This window comes from Callorhinchus milii, unplaced genomic scaffold (genome assembly GCF_018977255.1).
Source record: "Callorhinchus milii isolate IMCB2004 unplaced genomic scaffold, IMCB_Cmil_1.0 Scaffold9, whole genome shotgun sequence".
In the NCBI taxonomy this organism is placed as follows: domain Eukaryota; kingdom Metazoa; phylum Chordata; class Chondrichthyes; order Chimaeriformes; family Callorhinchidae; genus Callorhinchus; species Callorhinchus milii.
Window position 1 is genome coordinate 22,808,893 of NW_024704750.1, and position 21,741 is coordinate 22,830,633.

The 21,741-nt window shown below is 50.8% G+C and overlaps 1 protein-coding gene and 1 non-coding gene across 2 annotated transcripts; one reads left to right on the forward strand and one right to left on the reverse strand.

Moving 5' to 3' along the window:
* The first annotated feature begins 3,719 nt into the window (after positions 1–3,719).
* Positions 3,720–3,794, forward strand: trnat-cgu. Its single transcript has one exon. It is a non-coding gene; the product is annotated as a tRNA-Thr (tRNA).
* A 5,140-nt stretch (positions 3,795–8,934) lies between these two features.
* On the reverse strand, positions 8,935–19,278 carry LOC103191058 (homeobox protein goosecoid-like). Its single transcript, XM_042338151.1, has 3 exons — positions 19,000–19,278; positions 15,517–15,776; positions 8,935–9,099 (listed from the first exon to the last, which is right to left on the reverse strand). Exons 1-3 carry the CDS (start codon positions 19,253–19,255, stop codon positions 8,935–8,937), a joined length of 681 nt encoding a protein of 226 aa, XP_042194085.1. The 5' UTR covers positions 19,256–19,278.
* Positions 19,279–21,741: the final 2,463 nt, after the last annotated feature.

Below are 21,741 nucleotides of genomic sequence, written 5' to 3' on the forward strand. Positions count from 1 at the left end.
CCAGAGAACCTCTCTGCAGACAAAGGGGCAGGCAATTGGAAAAAGGCAGAAGTTCAGAATGATTCATATACGACTAAAATGCTGAGAATCGTGAAGCGGGAGACAGGTAAACAGGTCCCCGGGGGACGGACAGGGCTCAGGACAAGGGAAAGGGCACATGAGAAGGGGTTTGCTGCCGCCCTGTGGCGCAGTGTGGTATGGTGGGTCACGCATCCCAGAAACACAACACTGAAGGATGGCACAGGTGTGTCTACAGCTCCGAACCGCCCATTCGGGCCATTGGAAACTCCTTTCTCTTATTATCATAAGGTATAGCCAGAGGGAGCGTTACTGTGTCTCTAACCCTGACCTGGGAGTGTGGGCGCACAGTGTAGAGGGAGCGTTACTGTGTCTCTAACTCTGACCTGGGAGTGTGGACGCACAGTGTAGAGGAGCGTTACTGTGTCTCTAACCCTGACCTGGGAGTGTGGACGCACAGTGTAGAGGGAGCGTTACTGTGTCTCTAACCCTGACCTGGGAGTGTGGACGCACAGTGTAGAGGGAGCGTTACTGTGTCTCTAACCCTGACCTGGGAGTGTGAACACACAGTGTAGAGGGAGCGTTACTGTGTCTCTAACCCTGACCTGGGAGTGTGGACGGACAGTGTAGAGGGAGCGTTACTGTGTCTCTAACCCTGACCTGGGAGTGTGGATGGACAGTGTAGAGGGAGCGTTACTGTGTCTCTGACCCTGACCTGGGAGTGTGGACGCACAGTGTAGAGAGAGCGTTACTGTGTCTCTAACCCTGACCTGGGAGTGTGGACGCACCGACTGTCACCGACTTGGGAGTACTTAACACTTAAAACGGCCAGGAGCCCGAGCTGGGGGTGGAAGCTGAAGGTTGAGGGGGAGGGATTTACAGGGAACACAGGTTTATATCTTTGTCCCTAAATGTTTGTTACGGAATATTTATCCAATTCTCTCCTTGTCTAATTCTGCCCAAATTTTCCGAGTTCTGAGCGAAAACATTTCTTCCTCCCTCCCTCCCTCCCTCTCCTACCCTACCCTTCCAGCAACAGCCACAAGCTTGAGTCCCATGTTCCCACCCCCCCCCCCCCCCCCACCACCGCTTTACCGTCCAGCGGGAATAATCATTTGCAAGTTATCCCCTTGTCACTGACTTTGTGCTCTTTCCAGCCCCAATTTCCTACTCAATTTTCTCGTTTGAGGATTTGAGAGAGGGAAGGAGTGAGAGAGAGGGAGAGAGTTCAGGGTCCTGTCGTTTTCACTGCTTGTAAACTTGTCAGTTGGGAGAAATGAGCGTGACTGTGTTGATTAAAGTTGCTCGGTGAACGAGTGGAAATATGCCGTCATTGAGTATTATACAAATATATAAAGCGCGGCCTGCCATTAAAACCCTGCCAGCAAATGGACTGAGCCCCGCTCAGCTGCCAGTTTTTACAGCTACATCCCAGGTCAGTGCTGAAATCGCACGTCTCGGGTAATCATAGAAAATTACTCCCCATCGTGTCTGTGCTGGGGCTCACTCCCCCATTGGAGCTCTCTACTCTAATCCCATTCCCTGCTCTCGCTCTCTCCCCATGGTGTCTGTGCTGGGGCTCACTCCCCCATTGGAGCTCTCTACTCTAACCCCATTCCCTGCTCTCGCTCTCTCCCCATGGTGTCTGTGCTGGGGCTCGCTCCCCCATTGGAGCTCTCTACTGTAATCCCATTCCCTGCTCTCTTCTCATCGTGTCTGTGCTGGTGCTCGCTCCCCCACTGGAGCTCTCTACTCTAACCCCATTCCCTGCTCTCTCTCTCTCTCTCCCCATCGTGTCTGTGCTTGGGCTCGCTCCCCCACTGGAGCTCTCTACTCTAACCCCATTCCCTGCTCTCTCTCTCTCTCCCCATGGTGTCTGTGCTGGGGCTCGCTCCCCCACTGGAGCTCTCTACTCTAACCCCATTCCCTGCTCTCTCTCCCCATCGTGTCTGTGCTGGGGCTCGCTCCCCCATTGGAGCTCTCTACTCTAATCCCATTCCCTGCTCTCTTCCCATGGTGTCTGTGCTGGGGCTCGCTCCCCCATTGGAGCTCTCTACTCTAACCCCATTCCCTGCTCTCTCTCCCCATCGTGTCTGTGCTGGGGCTCGCTCCCCCACTGGAGCTCTCTACTCTAACCCCATTCCCTGCTCTCTCTCTCTCTCCCCATCATGTCTGTGCTTGGGCTCGCTCCCCACTGGCGCTCTCTACTCTAACCCCATTCCCTGCTCTCTCTCTCTCCCCATGGTGTCTGTGCTGGGGCTCGCTCCCCCATTGGAGCTCTCTACTCTAACCCCATTCCCTGCTCTCTCTCCCCATCGTGTCTGTGCTGGGGTTCGCTCCCCCACTGGAGCTCTCTACTCTAACCCCATTCCCTGCTCTCGCTCTCTCCTCCCATCGTGTCTGTGCTGGGGTTCGCTCCCCCACTGGAGCTCTCTACTCTAACCCCAATCCCCTATCTTTTGGATGAGATGAGACATTAAAACGAGGTTGTGTCTGCCATTTAAATTGGGCGTCAAAGCTCTTGCGCCAGAATTGGAAGAGACGAGGGAGTTCCTCCAGGTTTGCGGGCCGGCAGTCCTCCCCAGCTGCTTCCTGCCATGTTCGCTTACGGAAAACAGTCACTACACTCGGCAGTAATTGCTGAGACGGGATCGTGGTAACAAGGGCAGTTGTTTCTCTGCGGTGATCACAGTGGTGGCAAAGGCGGTGACGGTGGGAGAGTTGGGGGGTGGGGGGGGTGGCCTCTCCTTCCCCTCCCCCTCCCCGTGACATCCGCCGTGGGTGGATGGGTGGGGGGGGGAGGGAGGGAGGAAGGAAGGGAGGAGATGTGTCAGCAAATGATTGCCGCGCAGTATGGTTGGAATTCGTCTACCAAGCGTCCGCCTGGCTGTGTGTTTATTTTTGTAACTAACTCAGACTAACTCTACTCCCTCCGGATACTCCTGCCTCTCATTGCCAAGCATTTGCCCCGTATGTTAGCCATCAGCGAGAGAGCGCGGGAGAGAGAGAGAGAGCGGGAAAGAGAACGAGAGAGAGAAAACCAGAGAGAATGAGAGAGAGAGAACGAGAGAGAGAGAGAGAGAGAGAGAGTGGGAACGCGAGAGAGCAAGAACGAGAGAGCGAGAGAATGAGAGAGACCGAGAGAGAGTGAGAGAAAACGAGAGAGAGAGAGAGAGAGAGTGGGAACGAGAGAGAGAGAGACTGTGTGTTCATGTCGGAAAAGAGAAGGGAATTTCTCTCGCCCGGTGTACTGGGCGACACTGGGAGCCCCACCGCCCACCTCCCCCCACGTCGCTGTGCAGAAATTGGCTGTCACGGTCACCTACAGAACACACAGTCACTAGACTTGACAGTAAATCCAGTGAGACACTGCGAGACGTCCTCCCGACGTGTATCAAACGAAGGGAGAGAGATGCCCTTCTCTTTTCCTTGAATTTTTTAACAAACGGAGGGCAGAGCTGGGCTTGAACGGCCTCGAAAAATGTATAAAATTCTTACAAAACGTAAGACGGTCCCTCGGGTTGAAACTGAGGGAATTTCAGGCCCGGGACACTTTTTAGGACGAAAGTAAAGAAGCCTTAAACTTGCTAAATTCCTCTGGTCAGGACCTGGGGGTTGGTTTCGACTCTGGTTAGTAACATTTGGTGTAGCGCCTCAAAGAGCTTCACAGGATATACCGTAAAGGTATGGGGGGGTGGGGGGTTCCTGTAGCTCAGTGGTTAGAGCACTCGCCCCGTGAGCGAGAGGACCCGGGTCCGATTCCCGGGCAGGGGGCGAAACGTTGGGCAAGTTTCCTTACTCCTCATGCCCTGTTTACCAGCAGTCGGTAGGAACGCGGTTGTTAGTCGGTTGGCGGGTCGCTTTTCCGGGGGTGTGATAATCCCTTCAAAGAAATAATAATTTGGTCACTCAATCCACGACTGCTTGTGCGGACGTCGCCGGGGGCCATTGGCTGCCGCGTTTCGCCCACAAAGTATACAGTCAATTCACTTTACAGTAGATATACTGTGAAGCGCTTTGAGACGTCTCAACGATGTGATGAGGCGCTGTACCAACCGCGAGGATTGTCATTGTATTACATATAAACAGCGTCGGGAGCGGAGGTTGTGAGTGAGCAGTCTCAGAGGGCTGAGCAAACAGATTAGAGTTGGGCGAGCACATCTACAACTTAAAAATGAATAAAATGTCCTTCCTCTCTCTCTCTTCCACGCCCCCCCCCCCCCCCCCACCCCACCACCACCCCCTCTCTCCCTCCTTCTCTCTCTTGTTTTCTCTCCACCACAAGGAGCGAGTGAGTGAGCGAGCGAGCGGGGCAGCAGGAATGAGGGGCTGTTATTGCACATTCCAACTTTTACATAATTTATTCAGCTGCACGCTGTGCCGAAGATTTTTTTCTGACATTTCCTCGCTATTCCCTCAGCCCCGCACTACCACAGGTCTGACTTGCCTCATTCAGCACCGCAAACCTCGCCACTTGGAACAGCAGCAGCTTACGCCCTCGTGATTTACACTCCAGTGACTTACACAAAAAATACAGTCAACTCACTTCTTGCGAATGATCCTCGCATTTGATGCAGCGCCTCATCACCTCTTCGAGACGTCTCAAAGCGCTTCACAGAACATATTGTAAGGTGAAGTGACTGTAGTTTGTGGGCGAAACCCGGCAGCTAATTGCGTACAGCAGTGTCCCACAAACAGTCATGGATTGAGTGACCAAATTATATTTTTCGAATAATATAGCTGTAACCCAGTGGTTAGAGCAAGCCGGAGGACTTGGGTTGGATTCCCGGGCAGGGCGAAACCTAAGGCAAGTTTCCTTACTCCACACTCGCACGCCTCTGTTTACCTTAGCAGTAAGTAGGAACCTGGATGTTAGTCGACCTGGAAAGCGATCCACCAATTGAGTAACAACGGGGTTCCTACTTAACGCTAAGGTAAACAGGCATGTGTAAGGAAGCAAGGAAACTTGCCTAAGGTTTCATCCCGCCCGGGAATCGAACCCAGGCCCTCTGGCTTGTGAGGTGAGCGCTCTAACCACTGAGCTACGGGAGCTCATCACTCCAAATGAGAAGGACTTCTCTCTCGTCCGTGGTCCTGGCCGACAATAAAATTGCTCCCAATAGTCCAAACCCCTTCCCGTTCACTCCCATCCCAACGCTTTCTGTGCCAACTTGTGGGACTAGTTGGGCGGCTCTTTCAAAGAGACGGCACAGGCATGATGGACCGAATGGCCTCCTCCTGTGCTGTAGGATTCTATAACACTCCCGAAGGCGCTCTCTCTGCTCTCTCCTCTCAGTCAGGTTCGTTCCATTCTCCTCATGGAGCAGCGGTGTTCTCACATGGCTCCGTCCCCCCTCCCTCTCCGCATCCCCCCTCTCCCCCCTCCCCACTTGCGAGCATATTGGGGTCAACAAAAGGCGAGTGCCCTTGGCTGCCAGCCCCGTACCCTTCATCTTCACCCTTTTTTTCAACAGGGGGGGGGGGGGAAATTTAAGCTGTAAATCTGTGTCGGTCGCCAAAACCACCTCATTAATCACCGGCAAATCAAAGCGTATTGGAAAGAGAGGGAGGGAGAGGGGGGAAACAGAGAGAGGGAGAGGGAAAACAGTGAGAGAGAGAGACGAGAGAGGGAGGGGGGACAAACAGCGAGAGAGAGAGAAAGAGAGAGGGAGGGAAGGAAGGAGGGAGGGAGGGAAAAGCAGTGTGTGAGAGAGAGGAGAGAGAGGGAGGGGGAAAAACAGAGAGAGAGAGAGAGATCGCGTGATCCAAAATAGCTCTCCATGTCAGTGAGCACCTTTTAATGAACGTTGCGGCACTGACCTGCTCCACATACCTCCGCGCCACTTGCATAAACACTGGCTGATCCAAGCAAAATTCACTGGACAGACTGGGAGTCATCCCAACTGCAAGTCAGGGAACACACCCTCGCTCGCTCGCTCACTCGCTCACTCCCTCACTCACTCGCTCACTCCCTCACTCACTCACTCACTCATTCACTCGCTCCCCTTTGTTTTTTAGCGGAAGTAAAAATGTTTGCTGCCGAGTCCTGTCGCTCAGTGGTTCGAGCCCTCGCAAAGCAAGCGAGAGGACCCAGGTACGATTCCCGGGCAGGGCAACGTCGGGCAAGTTTCCTTGCTCCAAACACACACACACATACACACACACGTACACACACATGTGCGTGTGTCTCTGTTTACCAAGCAGTAAGTAGGAACCCGGTTGTTATTCGATTGGCAGATGGCTTTTTCCGCCCAGGGGGCTAATAGTCCTTTAAGAAAATAATAATAATTTGGTCACTCAATCCAAGACTGTGTGCAATTGGCTGCTGCGTTTTGCCCACAAAACCCACGGTCGCTGCACTGAAAAGGAAAATCCTGAAAAGCATTTTGAGATGTTTTAACAATGTGATGAGATTCTGCATCAAATGCGAAGATTATTATAACAACAACAATAATAATAATCCTTGCATTTGATATAGCGCCTTATCACATCTTCGAGACGCCTCAAATTATTTATTAAATTATCTAATAATGATTATTATGAAGTGAATGACCGATTTGTCAGCCAGGACACCGGGAGAGAGAGAGAGAAAAAAACTCCCTTTTCTTTTCTAATAGCACCACAGGATCTTGACCATCCACCTGAACGGGCAGACGGGACCTGGGTTTAACTTCTCATCTCAGTTCTCTCCACAGCACTGCACTTGAGCATCAGCCTAGATTACACCAGTTCAAAGTCCCTGACGTGAGGCTGGAACTCCCAAGGGCACGTTATTGTCCATGCCTTGCATTTGAACCAGCGCCTCATCACGTCTTTGAGACGTCTCAAAGCGCTTCGCAGAATATACTGTAAAGTAAATATACTTTTAAGTATTTTGTGGGCGAAATGTGGAAGCCAATTGAGCACAGCGGTGTCTCAAAAACAGCCGTGGGTTGAGTGATTTTTCTTTCAGGCTTTATTACTCCCCCAAAACGATCTGCCAATCGACTGACAACCGGGTTCCTACTAACTGCGAGGTAAACAGTGTGGAGTAAGGAAACTTGCCCAACGTTTCGCCCGGTCTGGGAATCGAACCTGGGTCCTCTCGCTTGCAAGGCGAGTGTCTTGACCACTAGAGCTACGGAACTCACTGTAGAGTGGTGTGACTGCGGGTGTTTTGTAGGTAAATTGTTAAGAGGGAGACTTTAACAAAGCGTAAAGACTGAGGTAAAAGCTGGCGACGGGTGCAGAGAGGTTGAAATGCGAGTCAGTGCCCGTCCCTCCTGGATGCCTGTATTTACAGTGAGCTGTCAGAACGCTTGCGAGAAGGTTTGACAAATGCTTCCCACCCTGTTTTTCTTAGAAAACTCCGCTGTCTGATACTCTGCAGCGAGACAGCCAGACAGCCAGACATGCTCGCTCGCTCGCTCGCGCTAATCAGCCAGTTTCTTTGCCAATGCTGGGCTACAGGGAATCAGACAGCCGTTTCCCCCCCACACCCCTAAGTCCCTCTCCTCACCACCCCACCACTACCCCCCACGCCCGACACACACACACCCACCCACCCACCCACCCCATCACATGAGGAGCTACTCACTTCTCACTCAATGTCCCGCTCATGTTTGCTCTCTTCTTCGTAAAATGTTATTCTGTCAGTCAATGCCGAATAAACCTGGGGCTGGAGTTGGGGTTGTGACTGGGGCACTGTGGGTTATTCAGAACTCTGCAGCTCGTCTCCCCTCCTGCACCAGGCTCCGTGACCCCATCACCCCCACCCACCCTCGCCCGGCTCCACTGGCTCCCCACCCCCAGGGGGGAGGGTTAAAATCCTCATCCTCTCCCCTTCAAAGCCCTCGTCGACCTTCCTCCTTCCTACCTCTGTGACCTGCTCACCCCATATCAACCTGTCCACTTCTTCCGCTCTGGTTTGCTCCATGTCCCTCGCCTTGTCTGGTCTGGCCCACCATCGGCGGTCGGGCCTTCAGCCCCTCTGTCCCCACCCTTTAGAACTCCATCCTGGAGCCCCTCCACCTCGCTCCCTTCCCTCAAGCCCCGTCTCAAGACCTTCTTCGACTGCGTCTTCGGTCACCCTCCTACCCCCACCCTCCACCCCTCCTGATCCCAACCCCCAGCTCGGGTCCAAATCCCTGACTGTCCATCACCTTGGGAGGTCCTCCCAACGTGAAATGTAATTTGTTGTTGTTGTTGTGTCAGTAGCCGGGTCCACTTTTCACCCGTGTATCAGATCCCGTCTCTCTCTCTCTCTCTCGCTCTCTCTCTCCCCGTCTGCCGCTAACTAGGAAGTTATTTGGAAACGTTTTGAACGGTAACATGGGAACAGATTTTATTAATTAAAGCACAAGCACACAAACACGCACACGCACAGACGCGCACCGTACACAGACACGTACACGTGGGCACGCACCTTACACAGTCACAGACGTACACAGATACACACGCGCACGCTCTCCCACGCACTCACATATATATATTATACACAGTATTTACAGCTTTTTTCAGCCATGAGATGTACAATGTGCAAGATTCCGGCCTGGATCAGCGATGGGGGTTGGGGTGGGACTGAGGGGCGTGAGGGGGATTGGGGAGGGGTTGGTGGGCTGTGAGGTGGGGGGGGGGGGAGCTGCAAATCATCCAGAACTCAGCATCCCGTGTCCTCTCCCGCACCAGGCTCTGTGGCCCCATCGCCCTCTCCCTTGCCCGACTCCACCGGCTCCCCATTCCCCAGTGGATAAGAGTTCAAAATCCTCGCCTTCCACGGCCTTGCTCCTCCCTACCTCGGTGCGGATGGGGTTAGAGGGGGGGGGGGCGTTAGGCTGAGGGTTTGGGGTGAGGGGGTACTGTGGATTGGGGTTGGGTTGAGGGTGGGGGATGTTGATGGGGGGTGGGGTTTGGGGTGGGGGGGGGAACACCACACTATCAGCTGTCGGGATAGCGCTCCCCCTCCCCGCGCTCCCTCTCCGCTGTGGGGACACTGGCTGCCGGCTCAGCCTTGGAGGATTTGCTCCATTTTTGGGAATCGGATTCCTCCGAAGACGAACGCTTCTGTCTCCTCCACTTGGCTCTGCGGTTCTTAAACCACACCTGAGAGAGAGAGAGAGAGAGAGAGATTGAGTGTGAGAGAGCTCGGATTAAACGATTCTTAAACCACACCTGAGAAAGAAAGTGAGTGAGTGTGTGAGAGATAGTGTGAGAGAGAGAAAGTGTGAGAGTGAGAGAGTGTGTGTATGTGTGTGAGAGGGGGAATGTGAAAGAGTATGTGTGAGTGAGAGAGAGAGGGAATGTGAGAGTAATTGTGAATGAGAGTGAGTGTGAGTGCGTGAGAGAGTGAGTATGAGAGAGGGAGAGTGCGAGAAAGAGTGTGTGTGAGAGAGTGAGATGGAGAGCGAGTGTTTGAGAGAGTGTGAGAGGGAGTGAGAGAGCGACAGGTCTCCTCGCCCTCACACACCCTCCACAACACATCATAATTAGCACATCACCCGGGCAGCAAAAGCCACTTGATGATGATAATGATCCTCCCGTTTGATACAGCGCCTCATCACATCATAAAAACATCTCGCTGTGCCTCTCGGGAAGTGTAGTGACTGTGTACTCGGTGAAAGCCAGAGCCGTTAGCGTTCCACACACTGGCAGCCAGGTAAATCAACGTGTCCAGGGGTTGTCGGCCTGGACACCGGGCGAGACAGAACGAGGGAGAGAAAGAGAAATTCCCTTTTTTTTTCAGTGGCGCCACAGGATCTTTCATATCATATGTGGAATCCCATAGCTCAGCGGTTAGAGCACTCGCCTCGCAAGCGAGAGGACCTGGGTTCGATTCCCGGTGCGGGGCGAAACCTTAGGCAGGTTTCCTTACTCCACACGCCTCTGTTTACCCGGCAGTGAGTAGGAACCCAGCTGTTAAGTCGATTGGCGGATCGCTTTTCCGGGGATAATAATCCCTCCAAAAAATAGAATAATGATAATAATTTGGTCACTCAATTCACGACTGTTTGTGGGACACTGCTGTGTGCAATTTGCCCACAAAATACACAGTCACTACACTTTACAGAATATTGTGAAGCGCTTTGAGACGTCTCGAAGACCGCGATAAGGCGCTGTAACAAATGCAATGATTATTATTATTATTATTATCTTGGTTTAACGTCTCATCCAAAGGACGTCGCTTTCCGAAACCCGGCGCTCCCCCTCCCTCCCCCTCCCCCCCAATTCCCCCCATCCCCCAGCCTCGTCCCTGAGGACAGAGTCCCTGATATGGGATCTGACCCCCACAAACGTCTGACCTGGACGCAAGAGTGTGAGAGACTGGGCTGGAACAAACTGGGTGTGTTTTTGGACAGAAAAATCTCTGATGTTAACACTCTCCGCTCACCCCAACGTGAAAGGCGCTGTACAACTGTGACTTGTTGTTGTCGTCGTGGGGGGTGAGAGAGTGTGTGTGAGAGAGAGAGTGTGAGAGTTGTGAGAGAGAGAGTGAGAAGGAGTGTGTGAGAGTGTGTGAGAAAGAGAGTATGTGAGAAATAGAGTGTGTGAGAGAGAGAGTTGTGAGAGAGAGAGTGTGTGAGAAGGTGTGTGTGAGTGTGTGCGAGAGAGAGAGTGTGTGAGAGAGAAAGAGTGTGTGTGCGAGAGCTTGGCTCTGCGGTTCTTAAACCAGACCTGAGAGAGAGAGAGAGAGAGAGAGAGTGCTCGGCCCTGCAGAAATATTATACATCCCCGTTTACCCCTGATGTGATCTCAGCCCGTCCGCAGCGACGCAAACAAGGAGAGAAACAGGTCACAACCTCCCTTCTCTCAGAGCGAGCGAGAGAGAAACAGAGAGAGACATACGGAGAGAGTGAAACAAGCAAAATACACAGTCACCACACTTCACAGCATATCCCTGTGAAGCGCTTTGAGACGTCTCAACGACGCGATAAGGCGCTGTATCAAATGCGAGGATTGTTATTATAGGCAAAAACGAGAGGGAAAATCAAGTGAGACTCAGAGAGAGAGAGAGGAACAGAGAGAGTTTTTAACCTTTTAAAAATGTTTTGCTTTAAATTCAGGCTCTGATTCTTGGGATGGCACAATATAATATAATTCTTGCATTTGTTATGCATTATTGAGACGTCTCAAAGCGCTTCACAGAATATATTGTAAAGTGTAGTGACCGTATTGTGTGGGAGAAACAGCAGCGTCCCCACAAACAGTCGTGGATTGAAGTGACTGAATTATTATTATCATTTACTTAAAGGGATTATTACCCCCGGAAAGCAATCCGCAATCGATTAACAACCGGGTTCCTACTCACAGAGGCGTGTGGAGTAAGGAAACTTGTTCAAAGTTTCGTGCCCGGCCCGGGAATCAAACCCAGGTCCTCCCACTTGCGAGGCGAGGGCTCTAACCACCGAGCTACAGGACTCCAATGAAATTAACTAAACAAATGCCCTTCGCGAGGCAACAGCTCCCAGCACCAATAATAATAATAATAATCCTTGCATTTGATACAGCGCCTTATCACGTCTTCGAGACGTCTCAGAGCGCTTCACGGGATACACTGTAAAGTGTAGTGACTGTGTACTTTGTGGACGAAACCAGCAGCCAGTTTCGCACAACAGTGTCCCCACAAACAGCCGTGGATTGAGTGAGTGGGGGATCTTGACAGCATTCTGAATCGCGCAATTTATATTTCAGCCTCTCTGTAACAAAGCCCTCAGACTGACTGACGATTACGACCAGATTTTAACAGAATCAACGCATTCCTTGGTGTTGGGAGGTTTGGGGGGGGCAGTCGGGGGCTGAGGAAAATTCAGCACACACTCCCCTCACACCCGGTGAGGATCAGGGAGTCAGGCGGTGGCGGGTGGGGAGGGGAAGGGGCAGTGGGTAAGGGTGCTAACCCCAGGTACGATCAGTGATGGTCAGCCACACCGATAACACCACCAACCAGGTTGCACTTCTTATCACATCAATTGGCTGCCACGTTTCGCCCGCAAAATCCACAGTCACTACACTTTACAATACTTGAGTCGTCACGACGACGTGATAAGGCCCTGTATCAATTGCAAGGAATATTATTAAATTTATTATGATTGTTATCTTTATATTTGAGCTTCCTAAAGCAGCGACTATCTGCAGGAGGTTGATATTCTGTTCCCGGGCTATTTTGTCTGATGCCGGAATATTGTTACTCAGCTCAGTACTGTTTGTGAGGGATGTCGCTGTGCACAAATCGGCTGTTTGCCCACAAAACACACAGTTACTACACCTCAACGTAAAATCCTGTGCAGCTCTTTGAAACATCCTCCCGACGTGAAAGGCGCTGTATCAAATGCAAGGTTTATTATTATTGTAATAATAATCCTTGCATTCGATATAGTGCCTTATCGCATCGTTGAGACGTCTCAAAGTACTTCACAGAATATCTATAAAGTGAATTGAATGTGCATTTTGTGAGCAAAATGAATATATTATAATATTATGTCATACACATAATAATAGTCGTTTATAATAATAATCTTTTAGAATAATAATCCTTGCATCTGATGTAGCGCCTTATCATATTGTTGGGATGTCTCGAAATGATGTTATCACATAATGCAAACTATTATTATGATGAAGTTGGTACAGTTAAAATCATTCTGTTGAGGTAACAATATTATTGATATTATTATAATTATTCTCACATAGGTCCACATTCAATTCATAAATCAATATATTTCCTGATCATCTCTAGTTCCTTATTTCTTATAATATAATCACTTGGGTGAGCGACATCCATAATACTACATGTACAATCTGTTTCAACCTTTATGATAATATCTGGTCTGTTACAGATTACTGTTATTATTATTAATTGTTATTATAGGAATCATAAATAACCGTAAAAAATAATAATTAATAATAATGTAAGTATTGCTCCCGCCCTCTTGCAATCATTTATCATTAATAATTATTATTAATAACAGTAAAACACGATAATTGGAGGAACTTCCTCAATATACTGTCCACAAGTACACACAGTGACTGCACTTTACAGTGAATCTTGTGAAGCGCTTTGAGATGTCTCAACGACGTGATAAAGTGCTGTGTCGATTATTATTATTATTATTCAGTGTTCCACTCCAGTACAAACGCGTTTATAATAATAATAATAATCCTTGGATTTGATACAATACCTTATCACGTCTTCGAGACGTCTCAAAGCGCTTCACAGAATAGACTGTAAAGTGAATCGACTGTGTATTTCGTGGGCGAAGCGCGGCAGCCAATTACGCACAGCAGCGTCCCCGCAAACAGCCGTGGACTGGGTGACCGATTTATTATTATAATTTTTTGGTGAAGGAATTATAACTGCCCGTAATGCGATCCGCCAATCAACTAACAAACCGGGTTCCTACTTACTGCCGGTAAACGGAGGCGTGTGGGGTAAGGAAACTTGCATAAGGTTTCGTCCTGACCCGGGAATCGAACCCGGGTCCTTTCACTTGCGAGTGCTCTAACCACTGAGCTACAGGACTGCTTCGATCTCTTAGGTTTGCAGAGTTCCACAGAGCGCTGTGTAACTGAGTGAGGCAACTTGCGTGTGGGTGCGTGTATGCGTGTGTGAGTGTGTGTATGTGTGTGTGAGTGTGTGTATGTGTGTGTGAGTGTGTGTGTGAGTGTGTGTATGCGTATGTGAGTGTGTGTGTGTGTTGTGTGTGTATGCGTGTGTGAGTGTGTGTGTGTGTGTATGCGTGTGTGTGAGTGTGTGTGTGTTGTGTGTATGTGTGTGTGTGTATGTGTGAATGTGTGTATGTGTGTGTGTATGTGTGTGTGTGTGTATGTGTGTGTTGTGTGTGTGTGTGTATGTGTATGTGTGTGTGTGTGAGCGTGTGAGCGTGTGTGTGAGTGAGCAGGGAAATGGCGCTGAAAGCCAGACCCAACCCCGCAATTCCACACGGCCTCAGCCTCAGCACCGCTTTGCCTTTAAAATGTAATCTGGCGCAGAATTCCGGAACGTTCCTAAATTCCGGCTCCGCTTGTTAAAGGGTTTGAGGCAGTTTGTTAAAAAGAACCAGGTTTCCGGATTTACGCACCGCATCCAAGATCTCTTCCTCAGAAAATTCTTACGTCTTAAACTGTGACTCTCACGGGCTGGGACCGGGAGGTATTTGGTCTCAGTAATCCAGACACTCCAGCGCAGCGCTGAGGGGCGGGGGTGCGGGTGGGGGGGAAAGGGGGGAGAGGGGCGTTGGGGGAGAGAGAGAGAGAGAGAGAGAGAGAGAGACCCTGCATTGTCCGAGACGCCGTCCTTCAGACGAGACTTTAACCCGAGATCCCCGTCTGCTCAGGCGGACGTTAAAAGATCCCGTGGCTACTTGAAAAGAGTAGAGGAATTTCTCCCCCTCTCCCGGCGTCCTGGCCAACGGGCGCTGAGGTGCAATCGCCACGACTGTTTGTGGGCACGCCGCTGGGCGCGCGGTTGCCTGCCGCGCGGTCCGCCCACAAAATACACAGTCACTACACTCTATACGGTCACTATGCTTTATGAACTGTTATTCCCAGGCAGGGGGCGAAACACCGGGCAAGTTTCCTTCCTTACTCCACGCCAGTAAGCAGTCCCGCGGTCGTTAAGTTGTCCGGTGGGTCGCTTTTCCGGGGATAATAATGGCTTCACAAGAATAAATAAATAATAATCATTTGGTCGCTCAACCCACGACTGTTTGCGGGACCCTTTGCTGTGCGCAATTGGCTGCCGCGTTTCGCCCACAAGATATAAGAGCATAATAATAATAATAATAATAATAATAATAATCCTTGCATTTGATATAGCGCTTTTCACGTCGGGAGGACGTCCCAAAGCGCTTCACAGAACACACTGTAAAGTGAATTGACTGTATATTTGTGGGCGAACGCGGCAGCCAATTGCGCACAGCAATGTCCCACAAACAGTCATGGATTGAAGATGACCAATTTATTATTGTTTTTGGTTTTGGAGGGATTATTATTAGGCTCTGTGCGGAGTAAGGAAACTTGCCCAAGGTTAAGAAATAAGAGCAGGAAATGGCCATTCGGTCCCTCGAGCCGGCCCCGCCGTTCAACAGTAATAATACTATAATAATAATAATGTGCAGTCACTTCACATTGCAGTACGCTCTGCGAAGCTCTTTGCGATGTCTCGAAGACGTGCCGAGGTGCGAGATCGAACAGCAACGACACCAATAATATTCCTGGCGTTACGATTATTTTTATTTGATTGTTTTGAAGGGATTATTACCCCCGGAAAAGCGATCCGCCAACCGATTAACAACCGGGTTCCCACTGACCCAACTGTCCAGCGCCTTGGGACGTCCTCCCGACGTGAAAGGCGCTCTACAAGTGGAATCTTGTTGTTGTTGTTGTTGTTTCCGCTGCGCAAACAGAGGCGCGTGTGCGGAGTAAGGAAACCGGCCCAACTTTTGGTCCCCTTGCCCGGGAATCAAACCCGCGGTCCTCTCGCTTGCCAGGCGCGGGCTCTAACGGCCGAGCTGCAGGGCTCCTTACCTCCACCTTCTCCTCCCGCAGGTGCACCCTCCGTGCCAGCTGTTCCCTCGTGCCCACATCTGGATACTTGGTTTCCTGGAAGAGTTTCTCGAGGGCCTCCAGCTGTTCGTCGGTGAAGATGGTCCTGTGCCGGCGTTTCCTGCGGCAGTGGAGCTGGTTCAGCAGCTGGAGCTCGGAGCGGGACAGGGCGCCCAGGCTGACGTACGGCAACATCTGCGGAGGCATCGGCGATAGGTAGGCAGAGCCCACTCGCTCCAGGCCTGCCAGCGAGAGAGCACCCCTCAGTCACTGTCACTCACTCACTCACTCACTCACTCACTCACTCACTCGCTCGGTCACTCACTCACTGATACTCTCACTCACTCGCTCACTCACTCACTCACTCACTCGCTCGCTCGCTCGCTCACTCACACCCTCACTCACTCACTCACTCACTCACTCACACCCTCACTCACTCGCTCACTCACTCGCTCACACCCTCACTCACTCACTCACTCACTCACTCGCTCGCTCACTCACTCACTGACACCCTCACACGTGCTCATACTCATTAACACACTCACTCACTCACTCACTGATACTCTCACTCACTCACTCGCTGACTCACTCGCTCACTCACTGACACCCTCACACGCGCTCATACTCATTAACACACTCACTCACTCACTCACTGATACTCTCACTCACTTGCTCACTCACTGACACCCTCACTCACTCACTCGCTCGCTCGCTCACTCACTGACACCCTCACATGCGCTCATACTCATTAACACACTCACTCGCCATCACACTCACACGCCGACACACGCTCGCAGTTATTAACACGCTCACTCATTGACACGCTCACACTCATTCACACGCACACGCGCACATAATTGTAGATTCAGTGCGCTGGTCATCTTCTTCAGATACCACCTGAAACCTCACTCACAGTGACACACACAGACACACACACAGGCACACAAGCCCCAACGCACTCACACACACACACACACAAACACAGGCACACACGCCCAAACACACTCACACACACACACAGGCACACAAGCCCCAACACACTCACACACACACACACACAAACACAGGCACACAAGCCCCAACGCACTCACACACACACACACACACAACACAGGCACACAAGCCCAAACACACTCACACACACACACACAGGCACACAAGCCCAAACACTCACACATACACACAGGCACACACACAGGCACACACGCACAAACACACTCACACACACACACACACAGGCACACAAGCCCAAACACACTCACACACACATAGACACAAACACAGGCACAGAAGCCCAAATACACTCACACACACACACAAACACTGGCACACAAATCCAAACATACTCACACTCTCCCACACACAAACTCACACACAAGCCCAAACACACTCACACAAACTCACACAGAAGCTCAAACACACACAAACACACAGGCCCAAACACACTCACACATCAACTCACACACAAGCCCAAACACACTCACACACATACAGACACACACACACAAACCCGCTCACATAATCACACTCAAACACACATTCGCAAACACCCACATAAACACTCCCACATCAACAACAACTTGTCTCTCTCACACACACACACACCCCTCCACGCTCTGTCTCCTCTCTCACCCACAGACCCACAGACCCCAGAGTTTCCATTATGGGTGAATAAGGATAAATAAATCCCCCAGTTTTGTCGTGGGGGGAAATTCTTGTTTCATTGCTGTCACAGGGAACAGTCCCAACCGGCGGAGAGTGAGAAGATAAATAATAATAATAATAATAATAATCCTTGCATTTGATATAGCGCTTTTCACGTCGGGAGGACGTCCCAAAGCGCTTCACAGAACACACTGTAAAGTGAATTGACTGTATATTTGTGGGCGAACGCGGCAGCCAATTGCGCACAGCAATGTCCCACAAACAGTCGTAGATTGAAAATGACCAATTTATTATTGTTTTTGGTTTTGGAGGGATTATTATTAGGCTCTGTGTGGAGTAAGGAAACTTGCCCGAGGTTTGGCCCTGACCCCCCGGGGATTGAACTCAGGTCTCTCACTTGCAAAGCGAGTGCTCTAACCACTGAGCTACAGGACTCCACATAAAGTGATGAAGCAACGAATTTCGACCCAAACCCCTGGATGTGAAGCAGCTTCGGGATAATGATTAATAATCCTATTAATAAATTATTATTATTATTGACTTCCTGACGGTGTCAACCAAACCCGTGTAGAAAGAAAGCGATCAGGAAGGATGGAAACGATAGAAAGTAGTAGGAACAAAGAAAAGGAAGGTCGGAAAAAATAAGTAATAATAACAAATAATAATAATAATAATAATATTAATTATCTTTGCATTTGATACACATCTTCGAGACGTCTCAAATCGCTTCACAGGATATACTGCAAGTGAATTTTGTAGCGAAACCCCCAAACAATAATAATTATAATAATAAGGAAAAAGATTTTTTTTAAATGGAAAGATATAGAAAGTTATAAAATGTAATGAAGGAAGTGAAGGGAAAAGGAGAGGGAGAGGCAGAAGGAGAAAAAGAGAGAGAGAGAGAGAGAGAGAGAGAGAGAGAGAAAGAGAGATAAAATGGATTTAGAAAGAAAGAAAACAAACAGAAAGAAACTGGGAAAAAGGTGCAGACAGAGAAAAAGGAGAGGAAAATAGAAAGATAAGAGAGAAAAAAAAAACGATGCAGGAAAAGAAATAAGAAAAAAGAGAATAAAGGAGAGGAAAAGATAGCTGGAAAGTAATAAAGAGAGAGAGAGAGAGAGAGGGGGAAAAAAGGGGATAAAAATGAGAGCTAAAAAGTGATAAAAGAGGAAGAAATGGAAAGAGAGAATAAACTGAGAGACAGTAATACAGGGAGAGAGAGAGGGGGGGGACGGCAAGATGCCAGTTACCACACACCTGGCTCAGGGGTAGAGGGTCACTGCCTGTCCCTGTGACAACTGCACTGGGTGGGGGTGCAACAGGCTGGCAGTGAGTGGCAGTGGGTGGGGGTGCAACAGGCTGGCAGTGAGTGGCAGTGGGTGAGGGTGCAACAGGCTGGCAGTGAGTGGCAGTGGGTGGGGGTGCAACAGGCTGGCAGTGAGTGGCAGTGGGTGGGGGTGCAACAGGCTGGCAGTGAGTGGCAGTGGGTAGGGGTGCAACAGGCTGGCAGTGAGTGGCAGTGGGTGGGGGTGCAACAGGCTGGCAGTGAGTGGCAGTGGGTAGGGGTGTAACAGGCTGGCAGTGAGTGGGGTTGAGTGGCAGTGTCTGGGGTGCCAGGCTGACAGGTGCCAGGCGGCTCCGGCCTCTCTCACTGTCTGAGCGACCCGGGCACTTGGCTGTGAGTGGCAGTGAGTGGCAAGAGCTTAACTGTGAGGATGCTGGGGCAGTGCTGGGTGAGATGCTGGCAGTAGGTTACTGGCAATGACCGGCAGTGTGAGGCAGTGGGTGGCAGTAGCTTACCTGACGGGATGCAGGAGCAGGTCTGTGCCAGGCGCTGGCAGGCGGGCAGGGCGGCACATGGTGCCAGGCTGGTGCCGGGCAGGTAGTAGCAGGGGTAGCCGAGCCTGGCATGTGTCGGGGCCGCGGGCGGCGGGTACAGAGCCAGGCAATGGGAGCTACTGCCGCTCAGCCCCGGGGCTGCCGCGCTCACTGACTCCTTCCCCTCACCTCGTCCTCCCGACAGGATGCTCTCAATGCTGAACATGCCGGCCCGCATCACACCCGGGCACACTCACTTACACACTCACACACACTCACACACACCGGGCACACTCACACACACTCACACACACCGGGCACACTCACACACACTCACACACACCGGGCACACTCACACACACTCACACACACACACCGGACACACTCACACACACACACACACACCGGGCACACTCACTTACACACTCACACACACTCACACACACCGGGCACACTCACTTACACACACTCACACACACACACCGGGCACACTCACTTACACACACACACACACCGGGCACGCTCACTTACACACTCACACTCACACACCGGGCACACTCACTTACACACTCACACACAGCGCACACTCACTTACCCTCACTCACACACAGGGCAAGCTCACACTCACTCACACAGGGCACAGTCCTTACACACTCACTCACACACTCACTTTCACACACACACACACACAGAGTACGCTCACTCACACACACACTTGTACAGGGCACACTCACTCAGTTAAACGCTCACTCACCCTTACACATGCACACACTCACACACACACACACACTCGCTTACACTCACAGTTACAGTCACTTAGTTACATTCACTCAGTTCCACATTCAAAGTTACACACACACACACTCACACACACACAGATACTCACACACTCACAGATACTCACACACACACTCACACACACAGATACTCACACACACACACAGATACTCACACACACACAGATACTCACACACACACTCACACACACAGATACTCACACACTCACAGATACTCACACACACACTCACACACACAGATACTCACACACTCACAGATACTCACACACACACAGATACTCACACACACACACACAGATACTCACACACTCACAGATACTCACACACACACAGATACTCACACACACACAGATACTCACACACTCACACACACAGATACTCACACACACACTCACACACACAGATACTCACACACACAGAGATACTCACACACACAGAGATACTCACACACAGACTCACACACAGATACTCACACACACACTCACACGCACAGATACTCACACACTCACAGATACTCACACACTCACAGATACTCACACACACAGAGATACTCACACACAGATACTCACACACACACTCACACACAGATACTCACACACACACACTCACACACAGATACTCACACACTCACAGATACTCACACACACACACTCACACACAGATACTCACACACTCACAGATACTCACACACTCACAGATACTCACACTCACAGATACTCACACACAGATACACACACACTCACACACAGATACTCACACACACACTCACACTGACACACGGATACTCACACACTGACGGCAATAAAGTAAAGGTTTCTGTGCAGTCGCCGAATCTCCTTAAAAACCCCCAAAACGAGTTTCTTTTTTGTGGAAAAAGAGGAAACAGAAAACAGCGCCGAAAAGGGAGAAATTATCACCAAATCTGACTGTTCCCAAACACCACCACAGCATAACTGAGACACACAGAGAGACACACAGAGAGACACACACACACCTACACACACACACACACACCTACACACCCCACACACACACACCCACACACACACACACCTACACACCCCACACACACACACACACACACACCCCCACACACACCTACACACACACACACCCACACACACACACACCTACACACACACACACACAGCCACACACACCTACACACCCACACACCCACACCCCCACACACACACCTACACACCCCACACACACACACCCCCACACACACACACCTACACACCCACACACACACACACACACCCACCCCCACACACACCTACACACACACACACCCACACACACACACCCCCACACACACCCACACCCACACACCTACACCCACACACCTACCCCCACACACACCCACCCCCCCCCACACACCTACACACACACACACACACCCACACACACACACCCCCACACACACACACCTACACACCCACACACACACCCCCACACACCTACACACACACCTACACACACCCACACACACACACCTACACACCCACACACACACACACACACACCCCCAGCCAGTGCCTGAGACACACACCCCCCCCACACACCCCCAGCCAGTGCCTGAGACACACAGAGAGACACACACCCACACACACACCCCCACACACCCCCACACACACCCCCTCACTCACTCAGCGCCTCCCACACCGTTATATACAGTGTCCACGTCACTGCTCCAGTGACCAGACCCCCAACTCACACTCACTCACTCACACTCACTCACACTCACTCTCACACACACTCACACTCACTCACACACACTCACTCTCACACTCACACACACTCACTCTCACTCACTCTCACACACACTCACTACACTCTCACTCACTCACACTCACTCACTCTCACACTCACACACTCACTCACTCACTCACTCACTCACTCACTACTCACACTCACTCACTCA